This window comes from Podarcis vaucheri, assembly GCF_965113315.1.
Source record: "Podarcis vaucheri genome assembly, chromosome: 12".
Taxonomy (NCBI): Eukaryota; Metazoa; Chordata; class Lepidosauria; order Squamata; family Lacertidae; genus Podarcis; species Podarcis vaucheri.
This window is the reverse complement of record NC_138750.1, coordinates 50,628,089-50,646,596: the sequence shown is the minus strand read 5'-3', so window position 1 is coordinate 50,646,596 and position 18,508 is coordinate 50,628,089. Positions and strand designations below refer to the sequence as shown.

The following is an 18,508-nucleotide window of genomic DNA, read 5'->3' as shown; positions in this document are numbered from 1 at the left end:
GACAGGACTTTAAGCTCATTTTAAAGATGCTTTCTTTTCTAAACGGGAGAGAAAGCCTTGGAAGGCAGTTAAAGGCAGGAGATGAAAGCTATTTTCCACTAAAATAACTTGAGAACAGAGAATCAATTTCAATACCACAAGCAACCAAACGAAGCCTGTAAATACCACAACAAATAGAAGTGATACCTGCACTTTACACATGGCCTAGAAGTGCTTCACAAGTTAATAATGCTCTGCAAGAAACTGGACAAGCACGTCTACATTAGTTGGCTTAGTGAAGACACAAACTGACAAACAAGCTGTAGCTTCTTTCTAAAGTCTGAATGAATTTCAACTGGAAGTTAACATCACAACAAACCAGAAAAGAAGCCATGCTATCTACTCTATCAGCAGGTTCACACACACACACAAAAGAAACCTCACACAATTTATGGAACCTTAAATTTGTGCACTGGACTAAATTCTGCCATAGCACATTTGCATTACAACATTTGAAGAGGGGGCTACTGTGGAGTGGAGCATGACAGGAAGGATGTTTGAATCACGTGGTATGCACAGCTACTCTCATACTTTCGTCATGTGAGCATAAAGGACATACAAAGTTTCCATTATTAATTACAGGGAAAGTATCATGTGGCACTTCACACTGGCAAAGTCTTATTGAGAAAAATCAAGTATGCATACCTGGTAACTGAACATCCATGTTCAAGCATATTCAAGTGTTATTCCTCTCCTCTCAGCATCAGGCTAACACCATCTCATTGGACCACAGCTCTGTTAATTCTTGCAGAATTTAGCTATTTGGAACATGCTAAGGCATAAGTCCACGTATTTTTAGAACTGCACTGTTAGAGGCTTGGGGTGAAAAAAGGACTGCTGAAATACACAAGGCTCAATTTAACACTTGGTGCTGTATCACAATCACACAACACAGCCAAGCTTGAGTAAGGATAGTCGTGTTGACAACTAGCTGATGGAATATAAAGGTTATGAAAATAGCATTAGGAAGAGGTATGCTAAGCATTGCACTAGTTAATATCTTCATTATTAAGAATCTGATTCAACTAAAAAATGCTTTCTACAGATGTTAGCGGATATAATCTAATTACTCTGACATGCAAAGGAGCTTGCCTTTGAACTAGCGGAAATATATTGCTTAAGCCATGCTGCTATACGATAAGGACAGCCAAATGACAATGTAATGCTCATCATATGACAGTTATTTTCAGCCAAAGACAAACTACAGTCTCATTTTTAGTAACAAATTCATTGTACACTTATTCAACCGAGTTAGAACACCACCTCTAATGCTTCAAACCCAAGCATATTTACTGGGACGTCTCACAAATTTCAACGAAACTCACTTTTAAAGAAAGCACACTCTTAGTTACAAATAAATTGCACTGAAATAAATGTAACTGACATCTAAAGCAGCATGGTTAGGAAAGGAAGTCTAACTTACTGGTAGAAATTTTACAGCTTCACCAGAAGTCGGGGGGGGGGGGGAGTTACTGCACTGACTCATTACAAGAGAATGCCACTCTAAGTGATTCTTCCAGAAGTTCTTATAAACACACAAGTTCTGCAAGAGAAGTTTGTATTTGTTTAAATTACACAGACCAGACGTTACTACTGTATTTTGACCAGTATTCCTCCAGCAATCAACCTTGAAAAAAAGTTTTTACTCCTAAATAACACATATATGATCACAGCACCACCAACACACCAAAATTAATGAGACCTGGATGCAACTTGTTTAGGAACAGGATATTAAACCCTAACTGTTCAATTCTATGCCTATTTACTGAGATGTCCTGTCATTCAATTGGACTGGTTCCAGGCAAATGTGATACGGCTGTAGACCAGACATTTTACTGCAAAAAAAGAAGTATTGATTATCCACTGAGGCCAGTCTTGGATGAATAAAAATCAAACTGAAGATGTAGGCTGACAAACAATTTGTAAATATAGTTTACCAAATGTTCAACTATGTAATTTCTAAAATTGTTCATCATCAATTCTGCTACCTAAGATTATTTATGTTGCCAACCACAAACCATAACTTTGTAGCCACTGAGAAAGAAAGGGAGGAAACATAATATTTACAATGGACAATTTTCTCTTCATATTCAAAGCAGCACAAGCAGTATTCTTATTTCATTGTAGTTTGTGAAGCCCATGCTTCATTAAGCAGCCTAAAGCAAAGCTTAGGAGAACTTAGAATCTTCAAAATCCATGATTTAGTCTCTCAGAAATGTTAGCACTGATAAAATATCTAGGGCCATTTTTATAAGGGCTTGATGTATCTGGCTATTTTGCAGAGCAACAAAGTCTACTGGTACAAGTATTCAGCATCAAAGTATCAATCTGGCCCAAATACTGTATACTCTTTTCGATTTACCCTAGTCTCAAAAATTGGCAGATCCTAAAATAAATTCCTATTCCAACATTCACGGTTACTGTGACCATATCCTAACATGGATCCTTCTCATGTCAACACATCTTGTACACCATCTTGAAACAAAGGTGTACACCAACTTCCACTACAGCAGGACTGCAAAATTTTAACTGTGTGCTACCTTTGTATCTGAAAAGCATTGGCTAAATTCCATTATTATTTAGTTTAATACAACTTTTAAACCCTTTACAAAGACATACATGACAGGCTTAAATTCTGGTTCTCTTCAGATCAACCTGCACCTTGGTCAGCATCTATTTAACAGCTGTTCTTTGCCAACCTGAATTTAAAATTTCCTCCTACCTGCATATCTCTGAATATTACTCAGTTTGAAGAATTATAGAGTCATTTCTCCAAGGGGCTCAGTGATATTTTAGCAGCTTTCAGGCACGTTTGTTTAAGCCAAGGGATGGGACACTTGGTTCATGGCCACCAACAGAGATGAACTCTCCAAATCCAAATTAAACTACCTAGCTGGGGGGTCTTCAGTTTAAGGCTCAGTCATCTATACACACTCGGGAATAAGTTGGGTTGAACTTCATGTACCTTACTTGCAAGTAGACATGTAAAGGATTACACTGTAAATCTACTTCTCTAAGGTGCCACGTTCTATGACCCTTCTAAAGTTTCTACACATTTCAAAAAACTAAGCAACAATCCAGATTTGGAAATACTATACATGTATTCTGAGCGTCATCTACACAGAAATACTGATGAAAAACCTGAAGTATCTGTGAACAGAGAAACATCTCCATTGCCAAGACAACCACTGCCACTCCCAGATTTACCACATTCTACTGCCGTTGTTTCATTCCTGTGTGAGCCAACAGGAAGCTTTCGTTCAGTCATCTCAGAAACACAGATCTGCTAACAAAAGCAGGCAACGAATCTGGCACATTGCACCATGGCAAAACAAGGAGCATCACTATGAGCCTTGATTTCTTAGCCACGTTGTTCCCCCCTAAATATTTGAATCCTTTTGAGCCATAACTCAGCATCACCAAAACATGGACCCCTATTTAGTAGAGCAAAAACATTCCTAACAACAAGGCCTGAAGTTCAGCTTAGGCCTACCTATAACATTTTACAAATCTGAGCTTAAACAGAATCCTTCAACACAGCGAAATTTACAGAATAATGCAAACCCCCTTTGCTGCAGACTATGGCATGGTGGTGGATAGGGCAGAGGAATCCCTCTGTCCAGCCATGCCAGCCTCCATCTGAAGAGTGATGACAGCGATGACAGTTCTGCTGATGCAGAACTCCCCATTCCACCTTATGGGTAGATGGAAGCACTGCCAGCAGAAAGCTCCAAAACAGGGTATTCCAGGGCAGGAAGGAGCAGAGCCATGTGATCCCAAGCAGGCCTGACTGCTATAGGCTGGTACCACAATCTGCCTCCACTACACACACTTTCTACCCAGGTTGGCATGCATAGCAGGTAGCCTGACTGCTCCACTAAGCTCACCTAGGCAATGACTGGGGTTACGACTGAACCCTAACGGGGGGAAGCTTTCATCAATCTGGAGCTAAATCTTTTTTAAAAGTTTCTACATCAGTGGTTCTTAACCTTTTGAGGGTCATGGACCTCTTTGAGAATCTGATAAAAACGATGGACTCTCTCCCCAGAAAAATGCATATAAACACATACCCACAATATTTTATATACAATTTATGTTATTACATTCGGGGAATCTCTTTTTGCACCTGCTTCACAGACCACTGAAATCTTACAGACTACAGACTTACAGCCCCTCAGCACCTTGAAGAAAGATAAACCATAAAAATGATTAGGGAATCTGCAAGTTCCTAGTTAAGGATTTACCGTACTTTCATAATGGAGCAGAATTTCAGAATGGCAACAGACAGTCCAATACCGACAGTTAATGTTGTTCTTAGCAACGCGACTTGTATTACAAAATCAAGCTTTATTAGAAGTTACAAATAACACTGAGAATGGCTGAAGAAAACAAAAGATTTACAGGAGGGAGAAGAGAGATGCCCAACTGTTAAGGACAAGATCTGGGACCCCTGCCATCTTGGAAAATAAATCTCCCTTGCAGAACACACTACCTAGCCTGGATTTTCTAGTTACCCAAGAATAGTTCTCAACACAGAGATCCACTGTAATCACCAGAAATCCCAATCAAGTATCTGTACTAACAAATACTCTTCTCCTTGTACATATTGTATGTATGTATATGTATATACGTATATATATATAATATGTAATGGCATGAACATGCTCCCTGAAAAAGGGCCTGCCTGAGGCAAAAGACAAGACGGACTGATAGTAATTGAATTTTTCTCCAACACTAGCAACAAAACAGCATCTTTCACCGCATCTAAAGGCTAGCTTACTGGGTGCAGGGCAAGCTATGAATGGTGCACAAAGCACTGTTCTCCCAATACCTTGCAAGCACTCCCTGCCTCCCCAGCATTTGCTGCCTCACTTAGCCTAATTGTAGGACGAGCCCTGCCCCAAACCATAGACAGATCCTATTCCCCTTCTGCTTACCAAACAAAGATTTTCAGTTTATGTTCCCATATCCCTAACCAAAGTGAGCAAGCCCCCCCCCCCAAATATAAAGCAGCTGTCAGAGGCCTGTACTTTGCCCTCAAAAATATTTCTCCCAACCAGTCCTCAGATTGGCAACTCCTCAGCTCACCTTGATAAATCACACTGTATAAGCTTCTTGTGCAGTTAGGGCAGAAACAAGTGAATGCCATACTGAAAGTGTATTAAGTAATATATACCCAATCCATAAAAATAGGGATTATTTTATTTTTTAATAAAATGGTAGAAGAGTCTTGAAGGCTGGCTTGCACAGTTCCTAGTGAATATATGGAAGACACACCCACAAATTACTGTGCCATAATTCGTACAGATACTAACGGAGATGAAGCGTTTAAAAGCAGGGCTCTCCTTAGGAACACAAGAAACTATTTAATTAAATTTCCAGAGGGAATAGCCATGTTAGTCTCAAGTGGCAAAAACAACAAAAAGCCTTGTGGTATCTTAATAGATGTCAGTTTTAATGGCATCAGCTTTTAATGGCATCAGCTTTTGTGAACTACAGTCTGCTTCCCCAGATGCACAAAGTGCTAACCTGTTTTGCAAGGTACATGGTTGGGGTGACCTCACTGTTTACAATTCCCCATCTCCAACTATGGAAAGATGTTCCTGCAACTCAGAATTTCACTTTATACATCTGATGAAGTGGATTGTAGCCCATGAAAGTTTATGCCATAATAAACATGTTAGTCATTAAGTTCTCACAAGGCTCTTTGCCATCTTCAATTACTAAGGAAAGCAAACTTGTCTAAATTCTTAAGAACGTGATCAGCCTGAAAGCGTGCAAGTTAACAGCTGAAAAAGAACAACATGTGCGGTGCACTGAATAATACACACTGCTTACTCTTCTTTCTACAAACCTTCAGGTAAACAGGTACTCTGTAAGGTATGTGTGCACATAACAGGCCAAAGTCCATAAATGCAAGCCTTGAGGATTCAGATGGAAATGTCAGATCCTATGCAGCACAGAGAGAGGAGGTGGATCAAGCAGGAATGCTGCTTAGGGTGTGACTGTCAGTGCAAGAATACTTATTTATTTGCAATGAAGCTAACTGTGGGGCTCAGAGAAATACCCTCCAGTACTTTCTCAAAAAAGCCAAGTTATGTTATTTGTTTCTCCGGGAGTTAGGAAAGGTACCAACCCTCCCAGAAAAACACGGAACGGGCGGGGCGGGGCAGCAAGCAGACACACATTCCTGGATTAAGACCCACGATTACTGGTCAAGGCTCCCAGGCTGGTTGCATGTTTCCAGACAGCTGAATGCTGTTTTAGAGAGATTCCAGACTAGGAAACACAGAGGTCCATTTTTTGACGCAAGGTGTGAAGCAGCCCAAGCACAACCACTGGGTTTACTTCTGGAGTATGGTTTAGGACCACAGTCCCAGCAAGTTTCCTTCCTTGGCAGGACAGAAGCGGGCTGGTAGTGGTGGCAGGATCGCCGGTGCCAAGCCAGAGGCATCAGGCTGACTGCGGGTTAGCTGGACCTGGGGGCTAAACCCACAGAAGGAGGGGTAGACTATCCAAAGCCTGCAAAGGCAGCCCTGAAGAAGACCACTACACACGCCCACAAGATTATGGGCTGCTCCTGCCAGGTGGGAACTGGGTGCAGATGCAACAGCCATGGGAGGGAGCTGGAGCCCGGCACCTGGCCCAGAAGGCGGGAAGGGAAGCGCCCAAGAGTCTCCCCCACCCCGGGGTCACCCGGCAGGGGCGGCTGCCGTGGCCGGGCGGAAGGGGGCGCCCTCTGGGGCTGGTTATAAGGAAGGTGTGGCTACTGCTGCCGCCCGCCGCCCTTCTTCTCCCTCGCAACTCACCCACGCGGGGAGGTCTCCCGTGGAGACCGTCAGCCTGACGGCGCGCTCCTCGTCCTGCAGGAAGGCGAGCGCCCGGCCCAGGCGGGAGCTCTTCCCGCTCCGGTGCCTCCGCACCCAGAAGACGCACAGCAGGGCCACCAGCACCCAGCTGAAGCTGAGCCCCAGGTAGCCCAGCACGTAGACGGGGAAGATGAGCGCGAAGCTCCGCGCGAACTGCGACACCAGAGCGGGCAAGTCGACGCTCAGCATCGGCGGCGGCTCAGGAGGAGAGGCAGCAGCAGCAGCCGGAGGCTCCGCGGGGTCCGAGGGCTGGGAATCCCCGCCGGGCCCCGAGGGGCTCGGCGGCGGCGGCTGGGCCCCTGCGCCGCTCATGCTCTCTGGGCGGTGGCGGCGGCGGAGGGCGGGCGCAGAGGAGGCAGGGCGCGGGAGGCACCAGCAGCAGCAGCAGCAGCCGCGGCTCCTCGCATCTCTCTCTCTCAGGCGCGCGCGCGCTCAGCCCCGCCGCTCCCGCCTCACAGTTGCTGAGTGACAACAACAATCGCCCCGCCTCCCTCCGCTTCCGGGTTTTCTGAGGCGGGGGGAGGAGCAGGAGGAGGGACCCGCCTAGCCCGGAGCGAGCCATTCCCTCGGGAAGAGAGGGGGGGAAGAATGGAGGCGGTCCTTCGGAGACTTGTGGGACAGTCCATAAGCGGGAGGGGGACGGGAAGGAGCAGAAGAAACGGCTGCCTGACGGAGGAGGGGCGGGGCTCTGAAGAGAGAGGCCCCTCCTCCGTCTACCCCGCCTCTTCGGTTCTCTGCCCCCTATTGGCCCACGTCACGTAATCGGAGCAAAGCCTCACCCCGAGGAGAAGACACCCCTCACGGCGCCCTCCCTACGGAGGACTCTCCAGCAAGTGGTGTCCCTATGACACCGCCCGCTTGCTGGTCAGCATCCAGGGAAGCCGCCAGCGCAGCACGCAGGCGCGCGCGCCCACCCAAAAAAATCAAAACCGCCGTCAATTCCTTAAAAGGAGACGGGACCCAGATGCACGTTATATTTGAGCGTGTGAAATGTTCGTCAAAAGAGCCTACGTAGAGCCTGACTTTTTATCTTACACATTCCATTGCTATGTGTGCGGCCTTGTATTCGTGCAAATTGTTACACCATTTTAGAGACCGGGATTGGAAACTCCTGTGGGGGTTGTAATATTTATCAGAGGTGATGATGGTCAGGCTGGATTTGTACTATTTCACACTGAATATGCATAGCTGTCAACGTTTCCCTTTTTTTTTAAGGGAAATTCCCTTATTCCGAATAGGATTCCTCGCAAGAAAAGGGAAAAGTTGACAGCTATGTGAATATGGAGACTCCGGACTTGTCCACACCTGACTTTAATGTGCATTTGAAGCTGTTTGAGATCCTGTTTTAAGTAGCGTCACCCACATGCGCTCCCCCCCAAAAACCCGCTCTTATCTGACTATTTCCCTCCCAGTAAATTAGGTTTGCTCAATCCAGGCATAATCCCATAATTTTTTGGAAAATGTCCCTCTAAACAGCCACACGAAACAAAAGATGCATGGCTTAGGGTTTTGGGTTTTTCCCCCAACCCATGAGGCGCTTTACACCCAAGATCTGCTTGGCTTTCCTACCTTAGTGTTGACACTGACTATTCCCCAGAGGACAGAAAGTCGATTGGGATCTCCTGGTGCATCTCTGGGATATTTGGAATGAATTGGCAAGGGTTTCTGACTCCCTCCCAACTGGCTGACATTAAGACCAGTTAAAAGATATTCCTCCCTTAATTATATTGCTGAAACTAGGAACCAGGGGTGCCAACTTCAATAAAATATTGGGGGGCAGGTAAACCCTACCTCGCCTAATGAATCACAATACCCAATGCCCATTAACTTTTTGTGGGGGCCCTCAAATATTTTATTGGGGGAGGATGGAGGGACCTTGGCCCCTAGGTGTTGGATCCTATGCTAGGAACTCTTTTTGGGGAGGGGGAATCAGGAGTCAGGTGGGGGGCTGTAAAATAATTATAAACTCTGAGGCTGCATACATGTGTTCCTCGGATGAAGAGCCATATAGAAATTTAAATACAGACTTACATTTAAAGCACATAAAGACTTCCCCCAAATAATCCTGGGAATTGTAGTTTATTAAGGGTCTTGGGAATTGTAGCTTTGTGACAGGTAAACTACAGTTCCCTGGATTCTTTGTGCAAGTCATGCGCTTTAAATGTATGGCATGTACACAGCCATTAACCAAATTCCTGGGCTGAGTGTGTTGTCAGAAGCATCCTGTTCCTTATGTTCAGTCTGTCCCACTGAGCCACTATTTCGCACTTGGCTCTGACTGGTGGATCATTCCTATGGTCTATTTATGTACATTCAACCAAATGTGAGATCAAACAACTATATATATATATATATATATATGCAGGTTTTGGTGTCTTCGGGTGTCTTCCCGTGTAAGAGTCGGGGTGTCTGTGCGACGTTTCGACGAGGTCTCACTCGTCATCTTCAGGCTGGTGCTTTCGGCTTCTTGTTACTGGAACAGTGACTCTGCTCTGTTCCAGTAACAAGAAGCCGAAAGCACCAGCCTGAAGATGACGAGTGAGACCTCGTCGAAACGTCGCACAGACACCCCGACTCTTACACGGGAAGACACCCGAAGACACCAAAACCTGCATTCCTGTACCCGTGAAAATCTACGAAAGCATATATATATATATATATATTCCTCCAATTTGTCCTTAGTAGGTTCCTCACTGTTCCTAAATAATTGAGGCAACCCTTAAGTCCTAAATACACCTCTGTGTATAGGAGGACTCTGTGTGTAGGATTTTTAAAAACATGCATAGGACCAGACCATTAGTTCTTTATGCAAGAGGATAGTTGATGTCACTTCAGCGAAGTTCACTTGTGTAACATGTCTAAGAGATTTGCACAGGTGTCACACAGGGACATATTATGACCTCGGGATATTTGAGAGGAGTAGGAAAGTGAAAGTAGGAAAGGCTGATTTATTCACACTAGAGGAGTGCTGTACTGCAGGCCTTTTTGAGACACCCAGGTCAAACAAATTAGTTGAGTGTATTGTAGGGAAGCTACTGTTTATCTGTAGACTTCGCCTCAAATTCTGCAAACTTTTTATGTGCTCCAAGCCCTCCCCATATATTGACAGGTCTTCGGATAAATCAAAATACTGTAAGGTGAAAAGCACTACTCAGAGCTGCTCCAAATAAATCACCCCAGGAGAGGGTTTTCCCTCCCTGTTGTCCAGCTGCTCTTAGGATACAAATTCCCATAAGACTTTTTTTTTTGTCTGACTGTTAAATATGTCAGTTATAAGTCCACTGCCATCAAAAGTGATGTCTATCTTCTGCCATGACAATTGTTTTCTCCTAGGTCTGCAATTATACTGCCTGTTTATTTTTATCTCCCTTTATATTTATGTATGATTCTCTTGGATGTTAGATAAAAAACCTTAGTCTTCTGGGATGGCCCTTAGTAGTAATAAAAATGGGTTAATTGAAATAAACTACCAGCTGCCCTATAAATTCTGTCAAGGACTGCTCCTTAAGACTAGAGCCAGTTTCTTGTTTCCTTCATGACTTGCACTGCCATTGAGGTATTAAGACTGAGATTGTAGAGGAGCAACGTAGAATGTAAGCATGGGATGGGTTCCACTTTTAATTTGTATACTGCCTTTTTATTTTATTATACACAAGGCGGTTTACACAGGCTTGTGTAATCTGCTTTGTTTTTTAGAAGAACCCATTTGAGAGCCATTTGAAGACAAACACTTAGAATTACTGTAAAGCATTCAGAGCCAGGGTAGACATTTACTGCAACCTCCAATGAGTCAGGTTCCATTGTGGAGGACATACCTTAATAGCCTAAATTCTGCTTAGGAACTTTTGCTTATATTGAACATTTGTATTCCAAATTCCACTCGGACACTGAGGTCCAGCACCGAGGGCCTTCTGGTGGTTCCCTCACTGCGAGAAGCCAAGTTACAGGGAACCAGGCAGAGGGCCTTCTCGGTTGTGGCACCGCCCTGTGGAACACCCTCCCACGAGATGTCAAAGAGAACAACAACTACCAGACTTTTAGAAGACATCTGAAGGCAGCCCTGTTTAGGGAAGCTTTTAATGTTTGATGCATTACGGTATTTTAATATTTTCTTGGAAGCCGCCCAGAGTGGCTGGGGAAGCCCAGCCAGATGGGCGGGGTATAAATAATAAATTATTGTTGTTGTAATCTAACGCACTGCACACTTCCTCAGACATAATGCTGTTGTAGACATTATTCTAATGAACTTTGTATATATTCTACTTTTATTATGAGTTTTCTAAAACTCAGGCAAATTTTTTTTACTATTAAATGTGTTTAATAGTACAAGAACTAAACTGAGCTCAGTCTTCTACACACAAACAAAAATCGCCCCCCGATTATCCTCCTCACAGTTTTCTTAATTTCAGCAGTATAATTTAAGAGAGGTGTGGCAGAAGTCATCTTGTTGTTGTCATTACTAAACAGCTGGAAGTGAAAACAAACAAACAAACAAACCTTTGCTGATTTACTAGAAATCACCCAGAGATCTACTGCAGAGACAGATCTATCTTCTACCTACCTCAAGCTAAGCCATTTTGTGTGGAACTGTAAAAAAAACACATGCTCAATATGGATATTGGTCTCAGAGGGGTGACCTCCAAAACTCACCACAAGTGAACCTCATGTTCTGCTGTGTTTTAACATTCATTTATTTATGTAAAATGTGCTACGAGACTAAATAAAGCATTTTCCAGATCAGGCAACAGAACTCAGCATTTATATAGCACATTTTCCCAGAGCTAAAAATATATAATTGATAAATCTATAAAATACATCCATAAAAATAATGCTTTTATGGATCTTTTGTTGATTTCATCATTTTATGTTGCACTCTGCCTTGCTATATTTTTATGATTATTTTATGGATTATTTAAAATTAGTACATAAATAATATTCCTATAACTAGCAGACAGTAAGATTCTCCCCATGCCTGGTCTGGAAGCTGCAGCTAATACAGAAAGCTGTAGCCCGACTACTCACAGGAGCGGGTTACAGTACTGGCAGCATATTACTCTTTTGCTGAGGGAGCTGAACTGATTGCCGATTGCCAGCTAGGTCAGGTTTAAGTTTTTTTGTGTTAATTCACAAAGCCCCAAGCAACTTGGGCCCAAGGTACCTTACAGACCTGTTTGGTTATGCTGCACATCATCTGCAGGTATCTTCTTATGGGGTACTCCTTGTGGTCCCATGTGAACCTGATGTTCAGTTGACTTTTACCAGGGACTGAGCCTTCAGTGTGGAAGGCCTTGACCTGTAAAACGCCTTGCCAGTAGGAGTCCTGCAGGAGTCATATCTGCTTTTAGATGTCTTTTAAAAACTGCATGTTTCAGACAAGTCTTGGGGATTACGGTAGGTTTTTTAAAAAAGCAACCAGTGTTTATTGGCATGTTACTGAATCCCGTCCCATGTAACTATTATTGTATCATGTTTTTATAGTTCTTATGAAAGTGCGGCTTATAAAAATTTAAATAAACCAAAGAGACTGGGCATGGAGGGGTGGGTTTGACAGCAAACTGGCCTACCTAAATTGACTTCCGGACTCACAAATCACATATTAACCAACACAGTTCGTGGACTGCAGCCCACGCTATAAAATGTTTCTTATGAATTGGACTATAGCCTGCGAACGTTTATGCAGTAATATACTTTTTGGCTTTTAAAGTGTCACAAGACGACCCTTTCCTACGCCTCAACTGTTCTTCTAGATGCCAGAGTTGTTGTGAAGGGCGGTACCCCAAAGCGGATGTAAATCTCAGATCAGCTGAGGAGGACGGGCTGTATCCTCCTCTCGGCTCAACAAATGATCGATCTGATGCCCGGGGCGACAATTGTATTTGCATCAGTATCTGGGTGCTGGCTCCACCCCAGCGCTGTGTCTGTCTTCTTCTTCTTCTTCTTCTTCTTCTTCTTCCTCCTTTATGCTAGTATTTTTTAATGCACAAGCGTGAAAACACATAATTCGCCTTGCAGATGGTGGAACATTAGTTTTTTAAAAGTTAAAAAAAAGCCGGAGAGATCTATTTCTTCTTCTTCTCTTAAAACGATGAAGAGCTTTATTCTGCCATTTCAAAGAGCTTCTATCGCTGCCGAAAAAGAAAAGGTCGCTCCGGCTATCTTTTAATCTCCTAACCGCCATGGCCACTGGGCCCATCACCTCCTGGCAAATTAGAAGGGGAAGAAATGGAGGCAGTGAGAGATTTTACTTTCTTGGGCTCCATGATCAGTGCAGATGGTGACAGCAGTCACGAAATTAAAAGACGCCTGCTCCTTGGGAGAAAGGCAATGGCAAACCTAGACAAAAGCAGAGACATCACCTTGCCAACAAAGGTCCGTATAGTAAAAGCCATGGTTTTCCCAGTAGTGATGTATGGAAGTGAGAGCTGGACCATAAAGAAGGCTGATCGCCGAAGAATTGATGCTTTTGAATTATGGTGCTGGAGGAGACTCTTGAGAGTCCCATGGACTGCAAGAAGATCAAACCTCTCCATTCTGAAGGAAATCAGCCCTGAGTGCTCACTGGAAGGACAGATCCTGAAGCTGAGGCTCCAATACTTTGGCCACCTCATGAGAAGAGAAGACTCCCTGGAAAAGAGCCTGATGTTGGGAAAGATGGAGGGCACAAGGAGAAGGGGACGACAGAGGATGAGATGGTTGGATGGTGTTCTTGAAGCTACCAGCATGAGTTTGATCAAACTGCGGGAGGCAGTGGAGGACAGGAGTGCCTGGCGTGCTCTGGTCCATGGGGTCACGAAGAGTCGGACACGACTAAACGACTAAACAACAACAACAAACCGCCTCCCTCCCGAAATTGCAATCAGCGCCTCCTCTGTGCGCGCATGAAGGAAAGGCAGGCGGGCGGGCAAGCGAGCTTTGACTTCAACTCCCAGAACCCCCTGTGCGCTTTCGACCCGCCTTTAAACCCGGGTAGCTTTCGTTCGATTGGCCCACCGAGGTCGACTTTTAACCTATCGGCTGTGAGTTCCCTGTTGCTAGGCGGAACTGGGACGCAGTTGCCTAGGTAGCCTAACCTAAGCTGCGGCCTGCAAGTTTTTCCAGAGCCGGAGGGGAAGCTGCGGGCGCCGTCGGGGATGCTGCATCTCGGGGCGGCTGCGTGCTGTTATGGAGGGAGATAAGGTGAGCTGCCCGTCTGTGTGGGGGCACGAGGGTCGGAGGTGGAGAGGGTCGGTGGTGTAGCGTAAATCTCGCCGGGAGAAAGGCTGGAGGTGGAGGTGGGAACGGGGGGCGCAGCTTTAAAAGGGCAAATCAAACTCTTAGGCTGCAAAAATATCTGGGAGCAACATAGCAGCAGTTAATTCAGTGCAAACATGCCTAGGAATGGGCTGCAAGTCTCGTTGGAGAACTTCAGCTGGGCTTGCTGCTTAGTTAGGCACGCACAGAATGGGGTTTCAAATACAGTGGTACCTCGGGTTAAGTACTTAATTCGTTCCGGAGGTCCGTACTTAACCTGAAACTGTTCTTAACCTGAAGCACCACTTTAGCTAATGGGGCCTCCCACTGCTGCCACGCCGCCGGAGCACAATTTCTGTTCTCATCCTGAAGCAAAGTTCTTAACCTGAAGCACTATTTCTGGGTTACTATGTCTGTAACCTGAAGCGTATGTAACCCGAGGTACCACTGTACTGTACTTGGATAGCTTGTCACAGAGATGATGGGGATCCTCCACAGGGAGAAGGTTTGAAGCAGTGGGTTAAAGCACTGGGCTTGGACCAAATGGCCTTTGAAGCCCCTAGCAAATATGGGACTGATTTCTTCATACTTCCCTGGGAGTGAGCGCTGCTTGAACTTTGTTTAGTCGTGTCCAACTCTTCGTGACCCCATGGACCAGAGCACACCAGGCACTCCTGTCTTCCACTGCCTCCCGCAGTTTGGTCAGACTCATGTTTGTAGCTTCGAGAACACTGTCCAACCATCTCGTTCTCTGTCGTCCCCTTCTCCTTGTGCCCTCCATCTTTCCCAACATCAGGGTCTTTTCCAGGGAGTCTTCTCTTCTCATGAGGTGGCCAAAGTATTGGAGCCTCAGTTTCAGGATCTGTCCTTCCACTGTGCACTCAGGGCTGATTTCCTTAAGAATGGATAGATTTGCTCTTGCAGTCCATGGGACTCTCAAGAGTCTCCTCCAGCACCATAGTTCACTGATGCTCAGGATGTCAATATTTATTCTTGCCATCTCATTTTTGACCACATCCAACTTACCAAGGTTCATGGTCCTTACATTCCAGGTTCCTACGCAATATTTTTCTTTACAGCATTGGACTTTCCTTTGCTTGAAGTTGGGTGCACCCTAAACAGGTGTTTGCTGGAAAGTAAGCCTTGCTGTGCTCAGTGGGACTCGACTTCTAATAGGTGGTTGAAGGATGCTGTCCTGGTCACTGCCATTTCAAACGGGAAGTCGGAAGGTGATGAGCTGCACACTCCTGAATTTGAGCACGGCAAGGTGGTTAAACAGTGTTGGGTAACTGTCCTGCCTTGACTGTAGTTCTGCAGCCACCAGGCTCCCAAAACACTTTGGCTGCTGCGGCTGGTTTTCTAGCCTTCTAAACCTCTTGTCTTCCCTTAAACCCGGACTTGTGCTGGAACAGGGCCCCACCCCCACTGAATCTGCTATTGAGGGTGAAAAGGTGAGCTCCTAGAATGTGAGGAAGGGGGAGAAGAGCTTAGTTTCTGCACTAGCAGCCAGTGTGGTGCAATGGTGCCATCCTCCCAATAATGGCACAGCTACAGCTTACCTGGATGGGGCTGTAGAGAGGCAGAGCAGGTGATGAAGTTGGAACTCCATGGATGCACCAGCAGAGTTGGCCCAGTACTCCTGCCACTGTGTCCATGCAACCTTGATTTTGCTGCTGCCCCATGCAGGTAAACTGTAACAACACTGGTGTTGGAAGGGAGGCTCCGTAACTGCCCTACCACACAAACTGCTACTATCTCATTGAAAATTATCTAGTTTAATAGGTTTAAATGACTATGAAGATTTCACTATTGGTCTCTGCAGTCCAAGCAAACTCCCTCTATAATCTCCCATCATTTCCAACTGATAGCGTTGTAGTTTGAGTGCTTGTTCAAAAACGTTGACCAGATCGTAGTTTTATTTTTTTATTTTATTTATTTATTAGATTTGTATACTGCCCTATGCTCTAAATACAGCTCTCAGTTTAAGATACCTCTCCCCACCATTCTTTTTGGTCTAGAGAAGAACCAAAGATGACACTTGGAAATCAGATGAACTAAAGAAGCATCTTAAGGTAAGATTTATTTGTACCTGATGGCAATAGCAGAGGTGGCGGCCAGAAGAGTTGAGGTGAAGTAAGTGGTGGAAGCTCAAGAGGCCCGCCTCTCTGCTTGTGCTGCCAGTAGGACATCCCTGAGTTTTGGTGAGAGGGATGAAGAAGATGAGCACCAAGGCTTTGAGGAACACCCCCCTGCTGAGTTGGGTGAGAAGGGAGTATGTTCCAGCGCACAGTGTTGCAGCTTGTCTTCCCTGTCTCTGGAGTGGCCAAGACTTTGAGGAGTGCCCTTCTCTCACTGAGTTTTGGCGAGCGAGGGAGCATTCTGGTTGTGGTGGAAGTGGAATGGGGAGGCCATGACTGCGGGGTTGGCATCAGAAGGCTGACAAAATGGAACAGGCTGCCCCTGAAAAGGTGGGTCTTCAAAGAGAAAAAATTGGTATACACACACACACACATATATACACACAAACACACACACATACATATATATGTATGTATGTATATGTGTGTGTGTGTGTGTGTGTGTATAAAAAAATGTTACTATTGCGTTTCTTGTTTCCTTCTTGAGGTGTCTCGATCAGATAGTCAGTCTGAAGACGGGAGACATCGGCAGAGGAAATCACGAGAGGGTGACAGCAATGATGCTGACGACTTGCCAAAGGATCAAGAGAAGGTCAGAGTGAAATCAAAAGAAAAAGCAGGAGAAAAAGTGAGACTTATTAAATCGAGTGACGTAAGACATAAGAATGAAAGGAAAGAGAAAGGAAGAGAAAAAGATCATCCCAGAGAACACGAGAGAGAGAAAGTTAAGCTAAAACATGTCCAAGAACAGAAACGTAACACTGGGAAAAGTGGTGAGAGACACAGCGACAAAGAGAGAGAGAGGAAGCATAAGAAAGATGACCCCCATCAAACACTGGTGGAAAATGCTATGGAGGCTTTTGGGGAAAGAGATATAGAACATTATAAAAGAAGAGACAGCAAGGATCATGCAGGTGGGATAGTTTGTTCACTGTATTTATTTTTAAAGAATGCTTTAGAGGAAGGTGAAAATGGGCCTCAAAACTCTTACACAGGAGGTATGGCAGTAACATGGGTTGCAAGCAGTTCTACACAATGTCTTTTTCTTTTCATCTCCAACTTTGTAAAGATAGTCTGTCATGACAAGATGGCAGACCTAATAGACATAAGTATCTGGATTCCTTCCAGTAGCACCTTAAAGACCAACTAAGTTAGTTCTTGGTATGAGCTTTCGTGTGCATGCACACTTCTTCAGAAGTGTATCTGAAGAAGTGTGCATGCACACAAAAGCTCATACCAAGAACTAACTTAGTTGGTCTTTAAGGTGCTACTGGAAGGAATTTTTTTTATTTTGACTATGGCAGACCAACACGGCTACCTATCTATAAGTATCTGGTTTTTTTTTTCTTTTAAGCTCAGTTTCTTTTGCAGAGATGCTTGCTCCCATGGTCTTCCTTTCAATTCAGTTGGGTGGAATCCATCAGTACACCTATGAATCACTCTGTCTATTCCTCTTGGAGGTGAAGGACATTTCTTTGCTCCCTCCTGTGCTTATAAACCCATATAGTGAGGCTTGTGGTGCTTATAAACCCATATAGTGAGGCTGCAGGATCCTCCATTCCACACACACACACACCCTTCTCTAGACATTGCTTGTCTTTTGCTTCATAGGAAGGAGGGTATTTTCTTCCAATGCCTCACATGATGGGTGTCCTAGCACAAAGAGATTGGAATAATAATAATAATAATACCTTTATTGTCAGTGTATCTTGAAGATAGATTGGGAAACCTTGAAAAAGAGCTAGTCTGTTAGGAAAAGTTAAATGATACTTGTGTGTGTGTGTTTTAACCATTCCAGTAATTCCCCTAGTTTGCTATTGGTTATAGACTACGCACATTACTTGAAACAGGCTTGGAATTGAAGTAACAGCTCTGAAATGCTTTTTGCAGAGATGTAGCACATATTGTATTTGTGTTGTACGTAGCGTAGTGAGATACTGAAATGTACTGAAGATAAAACTTCTTAATTTTATAGATGTGATTATGTTTTAGATCACCCAAAAGTAAAAGATGAAGAAAGAGAAAGAAAACACACAGAGAGAAAGGTAAGAGAAGGTAAAAAAGAAGCCTTGTTCTTAAAAAGAAAAAGAGGGAAAGTGTAAAGAAAAAGGAAGAAAAGTCAGCAACTCACAAACTGCCAATATGATATGCTCCCCCCTCAAAAATGCCTTAACAGATTGATAATTTCTTCACCTCCTTGAGTTTTTCACCCCCCCTTTTTGCTCTTCCCGC

The 18,508-nt window shown here is 44.4% G+C and overlaps 2 protein-coding genes across 6 annotated transcripts in view; one reads left to right on the top strand and one right to left on the bottom strand.

The window, feature by feature from the left end:
• ESYT2 (extended synaptotagmin 2) overlaps nt 1-7,349 on the bottom strand; it is a 69,663-nt gene extending 62,314 nt beyond the window's left edge. The window contains exon 1 of one of the 4 annotated variants that reach the window (XM_082192237.1): nt 6,849-7,349. In XM_082192237.1, coding sequence (XP_082048363.1) covers nt 6,849-7,220 — 372 coding nt within the window. In that variant the 5' untranslated portion in view covers nt 7,221-7,349. The remainder of the gene's footprint in view (nt 1-6,848) is intronic. The other 3 variants (XM_082192238.1, XM_082192240.1, XM_082192239.1) reach the window with 3 other exon arrangements.
• Nucleotides 7,350-13,943: 6,594 nt separating this feature from the next.
• Nucleotides 13,944-18,508, top strand: part of DYNC2I1 (dynein 2 intermediate chain 1) — a 28,287-nt gene continuing 23,722 nt past the window's right edge. For both annotated transcript variants that reach the window (XM_082192204.1, XM_082192205.1), the window contains exons 1-4: nt 13,944-14,084; nt 16,157-16,210; nt 16,764-17,190; nt 18,269-18,321. In XM_082192204.1, coding sequence (XP_082048330.1) covers nt 14,070-14,084; nt 16,157-16,210; nt 16,764-17,190; nt 18,269-18,321 — 549 coding nt within the window. In that variant the 5' untranslated portion in view covers nt 13,944-14,069. The remainder of the gene's footprint in view (nt 14,085-16,156; nt 16,211-16,763; nt 17,191-18,268; nt 18,322-18,508) is intronic.